General features: G+C 44.9%; 1 protein-coding gene across 2 annotated transcripts in view; it reads right to left on the reverse strand.

The window, feature by feature from the left end:
- Positions 1-7,248, reverse strand: part of LOC143960465 (aldo-keto reductase family 1 member C1-like) — a 136,456-nt gene extending 129,208 nt beyond the window's left edge. For both annotated transcript variants that reach the window (XM_077469102.1, XM_077469101.1), the window contains exon 1: positions 7,089-7,248. In XM_077469102.1, the coding sequence (XP_077325228.1) occupies positions 7,089-7,175 (87 nt within the window). In that variant the 5' untranslated portion in view covers positions 7,176-7,248. The remainder of the gene's footprint in view (positions 1-7,088) is intronic.
- Positions 7,249-7,716: the final 468 nt, after the last annotated feature.

The following is a 7,716-nucleotide window of genomic DNA, read 5'->3' on the forward strand; positions in this document are numbered from 1 at the left end:
AGACAGGTGAGCAGACTGGATGGACCAGCAGACAGGTGAGCAGACTGGATGGACCAGCAGACAGGTGAGCAGACTGGATGGACCAGCAGACAGGTGAGCAGACTGGATGGACCAGCAGACAGGTGAGCAGACTGGATGGACCAGCAGACAGGTGAGCAGACTGGATGGACCAGCAGACAGGTGAGCAGACTGGATGGACCAGCAGACAGGTGAGCAGACTGGATGGACCAGCAGACAGGTGAGCAGACTGGATGGATGAGCAGACAGGTGAGCAGACTGGATGGATCAGCAGACAGATGAGGCAAACCCAGACTGGAGCTGGATGTCTGTAGTAGGTAAGTATAGCAGATTGGAGGAGAGTCTTGGAACATCAGGAAGGCCGGCAACAGAGGTACAAGAGGAGCAGGCAGAAGGAATCGCCAAACAAGCCAAGGGTCAGATGTAGGTGGATAACAGGAACAGTCTCAAAACAAGCCAGGTCAAACAGGAGCAGATATCAGATCTTCAGAAAACACATACAGAGCTGCAGATCAGACAGCAAGGATACAGTGCTTCTGAGGTGTTTAAATAAGGCAGCCTGTTGCCAATCACTGAAATCAGCCTGGACTAAGTTAACGCTTAGGTGGCAGATCCATGACAATATCACTTTAAACAGAGATTTGTCCTCCATGTTTCACACCAATAACCCAGAACTTAATACAAATTGAAATACTGTCTTGAATACAGGAGCTGGTACCAATAACCCTATGAGTTTTGTTTTGAACCAGTTGACCATGGCCACAGTTTCTGAAAGTTTTCAGCATACTATAAGCCAACAATCATTTTTCCCTAGGGGATAGTGTATACATTGTATATGTTGTATGCAAGGAATGCTATCCGTGGATACCGATTGGTACCTGTGGGTGGTGTTATTTGGCCTCCTTGATTCCAGTGATGAGAATCATAGGGGATGAAAAAGGAAAGCGCCAACATCTTTTGAAAGCCAGCGCATATCCCAGGAACCCCCTTAAACACAGGGAAAAGAGAGCTATTTCTTGAAAAGGATCAGGCCTGGCCATGGTTTCCCTCATAGACAGGATGGGGAATAGAACTGATGAAAAGATTAAATACCTACTCCAAAATTATGGATGGAATTATGGAAAAGAATTCTGTAGACAAACTTAAGTATTGAACAAAGGGCTATTCATAAACTAGATATGCACAAAGAAACTATCAAATCCATAAGTACTGCTCTGACTGGACTCTGAAGTAACAGGACTATGTGTGCTGCACATGGATTCATAATGCGAGTATTGAAATACCTGATTATTATGATATAATTGATCACCACTTGCCGACCGCTGCACGCCGATATACGTCAACACAATGGCAGTGGTGGGCAAATGGGCGAACCTACACATCCTCTTTAATGCCCCATACACACGGTCAGAAATTCAGACGGAAAAAGCCCGAATCGGATTATGTTGTCGGAAAATCCGATCGTGTATGGGCTCTATCGGACTTTTTGCATCTGAATTTCCGATGGAAAAAGTTTGAGAGCTGGATCTAAAATTTTCCAACAACAAAATCCGATCAGACTTTTTCCGATCGTGTGTAGAGAATTCCGAGGCACAAAGTGCTTAGAAAAAATTTGGAGACGAAAGCTATTGGCTGCTGGCCTCTACGTAGTCCCGTTGTACGTCACCTCGTTCCGAATGATCGGATTTTCCGACAACTTTGTGCGACCGCGTGTATGCAACACAAGTTTCAACCAAAATCCATTGGAAAAATTCAGACGGATTTTGTGGTTGGGATGTCCTACTGTGTGTACGGGGCATAAGAGGCGGGGATAGCAGGTGCACGCACGCCTGCCGCGTACAGCATGACCGTTCCCACGGGATTGGTGCACTGTGTCTGCCAGTCTCCCAGCGATCGTGCCATGGAGCCTCAGAGCGGGGAAGTGCCTATGTAAACAAGGCATTTCCCCATTCTGGCTTGTCACGACAGAGATCACTGCTCTCTGTCATTGAGAGCAATGATCGCTGTATGTGAGTTGCAGCCCCCCCCCCCCCCCCCCACAGTTAGAATCACTCCCTAGGACACACTTAACCACTTCATCGCCCCCTAGCGGTTAACCCCTTCCCTACTAGTGTCCTTTACACAGTAATCAGTGCCCTTTTGATCGCTGTATAAATGACAGTGGTCCCAAAATAGTGTCAAAAGTGTCCCATGTGTCCACCATAATGTTGCAGTATCAATAAAAATCACAGAATGCCTTTACTAATAATAAAAAAAAAAAAAAAATAGAAAAAGTCCACTATGAGTGTATCTGGGCGATTGTGCTGTTGTTGCACTACTATTTTTCATAGCAAAATATTTTTTTTGATACCCAATGTTCTCCCAAATTTTTGCAAATCAATAAATGCTTCGAATTTGTCCAGGTTTTTTGTGGGTCATATTTTAAACAGAAATAGGTGCTATGCACTGCACATCACTGCAAGACCCTGTGGTTATGTGAAGTGGCAGCTTCAACCAGTGTTTCAGCCACACCACACCCCCAACGTGTTTCACTCTGTCCTGGAGCTTAATCGTTGGGATAGAGACTCCATGATAAGGAGTTTAAGTATAAATGCATCATTAGCTGCCATGTAATTAAAGTGGGGTACCCCCTAAAAAAAAAAAATTAAAAGTCAGCAGCTACAAATACTGCAGCTGCTGGCTTTTAATAATCGGACACTTACCTGCCCCAGGGTCCAGCGATGCGGGGGAACGAAGCCCCCCCCCTCGCTCCCCGCTCCGCTCGCGGCGCCGTCATGCATACTGTGGGCACCCGGCTGTGGCTTCACAGCCGGGCACCCACTGCGCATGCGCGAGCGGCGCAGGGCGCCGTGATACGCCGTACAGTCACCTGGGACACATGACAGGTCCCAGGTGAATGTGCGGCGCGAGGGGAAGTGATGTCACCAGCCCGGGCAATGAGGAAGGCAGATTACGAGGGACCCCCTAGCAACCGGTATTTAGAGGTGAGTAAAAATTTTTTTTTTTGCCAATTATTTTTTATTTTTTTTTATTTTTTTATTTTTTTACGAATTTTAAGCAGTTTTAATTTTTTGGTGGCAACACCACTTTAACCACTTGCCGCCGGCCATATAGCAAAATGAGGGTGGCAAAGTGGTTTCAATATCCTGACCAATATTCAATATCCTGACCATATGACATCTTCAGGATATCAAGCCGCTGCGCACCCCCGTTATTGCGGTGTGTCAGTCTGACACACCGCAACACTGCTCTAGGTAAAGAGTCTCTGACGGACACTCTTTATGACATGATCAGCTGTGTCCAATCATGGCTGATCACAATGTAAACAGGGAGAGATGGTGATTGGCTTTTCCTCACTCACGTCTGTCAGACGCGAGTAGAGGAGAGCTGATCGGCTGCTCCTCTAACGGGGGGGGTCTGTGCTGATCGATTATCAGTGCAGCCCCCCCGAGGATGCCCACACTGGACCACCAGGGATGCCATCAGACCACCAGGGATGCCCACCCCCACCCTAGACTTCCAGGGATGCCAATACATTAGTACCATACATTACAGTACATCAGTTTCACCTATCAGTGTCCATCCATGCCACCTATCAGTGTCCATCCATGCCACCTATCAGTGCCCATCTGTGCCACCTATCAGTGCCCATCCGTGCCACCTATCCATGCCTATCTGTGCCCATCTGTGCCACCTATCAGTGCCCATCCGTGCCGCATATCAGCGCCACCTATCATTGCCCATCAGTGGCGCATATTAGTGCCCATCAATGCCACCTCATCAGTGCCCATCAGTGCCGCCTTATCCGTGCCTGTCAGTGCAGCCCCATCAGTGCCCATCAGTGAAGGAGAAAACTTACTTATTTACAACGTTTTGTAACTGAAACGAAAAAAAAAAAACATTTTTTTTTTCAAAATTTTCTGTCTTTTTTTTTATTTTATTAGCAGAGAATAAAAATGCCAGAGGTGATAAAACACCACCACTATTTGTGCGAACAAAATGATAAAAATTTAGTTTGGGTACAGTGTTGTATGAACACGCAATTGTCATTCAAAGTGCGTATAAGTGCCCAGTATTGAAATAGTTAAGCAAATAAGAGTAAGGTGAACATTTGCCATATTCTACCACCTATCATACTCAAGTCTTCGGTGTCCCAGGTCCCAGAACCTGATGATTTTGCTGACAGTACCCCAGAGGGCCCATCCAGTTGCACAGATGGTACAGACTCCTTAGAGAATTCCCCTGCGGGCTCAGGTGATAAGAGAGTAGAAGACAGGCCTAGTCCCTTGTCACCTGAGGCCCACTGCTGATGAACCTTTGCTAAGTGATGCCAATGACCTCCAACTCCCTTTGTGGACTAACCGTGGGCAAGATATTCAGACTATGTTGTATGAGACTGTTTCATTGTTTTGCTTAAAGAGGAAGTAAACCCTGATGGTATTACGATCGCTGCTAAATGCGACAGCTTCTTGCTCAGGGCTCCTGGTTGCTATGAAGCTAACAACTGCATAGTGAGTAACTAAGGCTACTGTGTACCCCTTACTAATTTACATGGGGGGGGCAGTATCTGGAGGCCTCCATGTTTTAAGAGGGATTCCAGATTCTGTTAAATCTTTCCCAGATCCCCACAAAAACCAAGCAAGGTTAGTGTGTAAGAGGCCCTTGCCCTCATCATGGGGACAAGGTGCTTAACAGGGGGTCCTCCCTGGCAAAGTACCCTCCTCATGTTGAGGGCAGGTGGTTAAGAGGCCCTTAACCTCATCAACACCAGGACAAGGTGCTTAACAGGGGTCCTCCTTGGCAAGGTACCCTCCTCGTGTTTAGGGCAGGTGACCTGATTCAGGAGGAGTGGCATGGGTTTGCTTACTGTCCCCCCTCTTTTCCTATCCAGTCAGACAGCATGCTCGTTCAAAGGTCTAGAATGGATTTCTCTTTACAAATATTGTTTTTTGCTGTACCGTATTATATAGACTGTACAGATGCGTCACTTCATTGGCAGGTTTAGGGCATCCACCAAGGCTATGCATGTATGTGGCCTCACAGAAGTGGCTATTTATCTATGGGGCTGCATATATGTGCTGCTTTGTTTGCGCAGAGAGTGCGCACCCAGCACAAAGACCAATCTGTCAGTGGAGCCGTAAGGACCAGTTCCTGAATACCTGATCGTTGTGATATACTCTGGCTATCCCGATGATCAGTCACTGTACAGTCTGTCCCGGTGTTCTGTCGAGTAGTGCTCTCTATCAAAAAATGCCCACTCCGGGCTATGCATGCGCAGTATGGAACGGCACAACAGCTGATTTATCGATCAGCTGTTGTGACAGCATGACTGTGCATGCGCAGTGCATTGGACACAATAGCTGATGAGTGCCGAGGGACAGAATTATAGTCCGATTCTGCCTCGCACTTGCGGGCTTGTTCAGTGTGTGAAGGGTGGGGTTTTTTGTGTTGATGGACGGCTTCAGTGCTGCATACATTGTGTACAGAATCGGAGAATAACATTGTCCCTTTGCAGCACTGAACCCGTCCATCAACACAAAAAAATCCGCCCTTAACAACACTGAACACACTTCACAAATGCGAGGCAGAATCTGAGAATAATTCTGTCCATCGGTGCTCGTCGGCTATTGTGTCTGATGCACTGCATATGCACCGTCACACCGTCATAACAGCTGATCGGTAAATCAGCTGTTGTGCCATTCCGTACTGCGCATGCGCAGCCCAGAGCGGACATTTTTTTCGATAGAGGGCACTATTCGACAGAACACCGGTTCTGTTTTCTCCTGTTGAATAGAGAAAAATATGCACTGTATCTTTTTCTACTTGCTAGAGGGGAAAATTGTAAACAAAAAAAAAATATATATATATTAATTAACAAATAAATAATAATAACAAATCAGGGTTTGATCTAGGTCAGTGTTAGACTTGGGGTCAAAGGCCAGGGTCAGTGTATTTTAGGTACTTAGGTTCTGATTTCGTATCAGTGTCAGTTAATGTCAATATCAGTGTGTTTTAGGTAGGCTATAATAAAAAAAATGTGCATTGTTGTGCAAACAACAAATACCATACACATGTGGTATCACTGTGATTGTCATGAGCAGGAGAATTTATTTTTGGTTGTTCTTTGGTGATAGATTATGGTAATAGCAACGAATATACAACTACATAAAAAAAAAAAAAAACAAACAACATTATATATATAATTTTTTTTTTTTTTTTTTTTTTACTATTTTTGTGCCAGTCCATTGTTTGACAATCCCTTGCCTTTTGGCTTTAATCCCAGATTCACACTGACAGCAAGAATTAAATTGTGCGAGTTCAGCTGAACTCGCACTATTTCATTCCCCCATGTCAGTCCCGACTTCGGGGGCGATTTCAAAGACATCTGTGCGGGTTGCTGCACAGATGTCAAAAAAAAAAAAAAACGCACCCCGAAATCACCAAAAGTAGTACAGAAACTACTTTTGGGAATCGGTGCGGTGCCACAAATGGTGTTGCACAGATTCAGACGGTGCCATTGGCAGCAATTTGGCATGTCAAATTGCATGCCAAATCGCTCCAATGTGAACCAGGGCTGAAAGTTAACAGAATGGATTTGAAAGATTTGGTTCCCCATGGCTTTGATGGGGTTCAGATTATCATTCAGAATTTAGGAGCAGTTGGTGACTGTCCCATAAACTGAACCCAGGTAAATTCGTCTTATCCTTAGTCATAGGCAGTTTCTTTTTATAGGACTGTTATACAGTGAAAAACTTCATAACTCATAAAAGCAACAAGTGTGTTGACACAAATGTACTTGGATTTGTCTGACTCAAACTAATAGGGTTGAACTGTCCAAAGATAAATAAATTGTTGCTCTAGCACGTTCTCTGATAACGTTTTTGTTACAAGATGTTCTTAACGCCAAGTTCTTTTTTTTAGCCCCTTTCCCAAAAAATGTGGGGCCTCACAGAGTGCAAGGACCTGCCCTGGGCCTCGTCTGATCTCTCAGAAGGTTTGCATGTCTCACATTGCATAAATTCCTATAATCTCTAAACATTTCAATGTTCTACATGCCTGTCTGTACTCACATATTCTGGGGCGTACGTCCCAAACCCAATAACTGGAATCTTGCTGCCATCATTCATTAGAAGAGTGGGAGAAGAATGTTCTGCCATGGCTGAAGCTGAGACACACTGATACAGAGCAATGTGTGTCAAAGAATACTGAAAGTTCACAGTGAGGAGGAGTGTCTATATAGCTCAGTGTTTCTCAACTCCGGTCCTCAAAGCGCTCCAACAGGTCATGTTTTCAGGCTATCCATTATTTTGAACAGGTGAGTTTCACTGCCTTAGTAATTACCACAACCATTTCATCTGAGGCAAATCCTGAAAACATGACCTGTTGGGGCGCCTTGAGGACTGGAGTTGAGAAACACTGGTATAGCTACACGGTGTGAGGTCAAATGTACATAAGAATATAAACAGGGGAAATCATTGGAGTGTAATACCTTCACCAACACCATTTCTACCTACCACAGATTATACATATAAAATAAAATTCCATTCCTAAATCAGGATAAATAAGACAATAATGATAATATGATTTAAACTTGCAGGGCAGGTTTTGATCGGACTGGTGTACGAGGCACTGTGGCTTTTGTTGTGTAGCGTCAGACTTGTTATTTCTTGTACTTGCTAAATGTTGACATATATTACT

The sequence above is a fragment of the Lithobates pipiens genome, unplaced genomic scaffold (genome assembly GCF_037356315.1).
Source record: "Lithobates pipiens isolate NorthernLeopardFrog02 unplaced genomic scaffold, aLitPip1_a1.2 Scaffold_8, whole genome shotgun sequence".
In the NCBI taxonomy this organism is placed as follows: domain Eukaryota; kingdom Metazoa; phylum Chordata; class Amphibia; order Anura; family Ranidae; genus Lithobates; species Lithobates pipiens.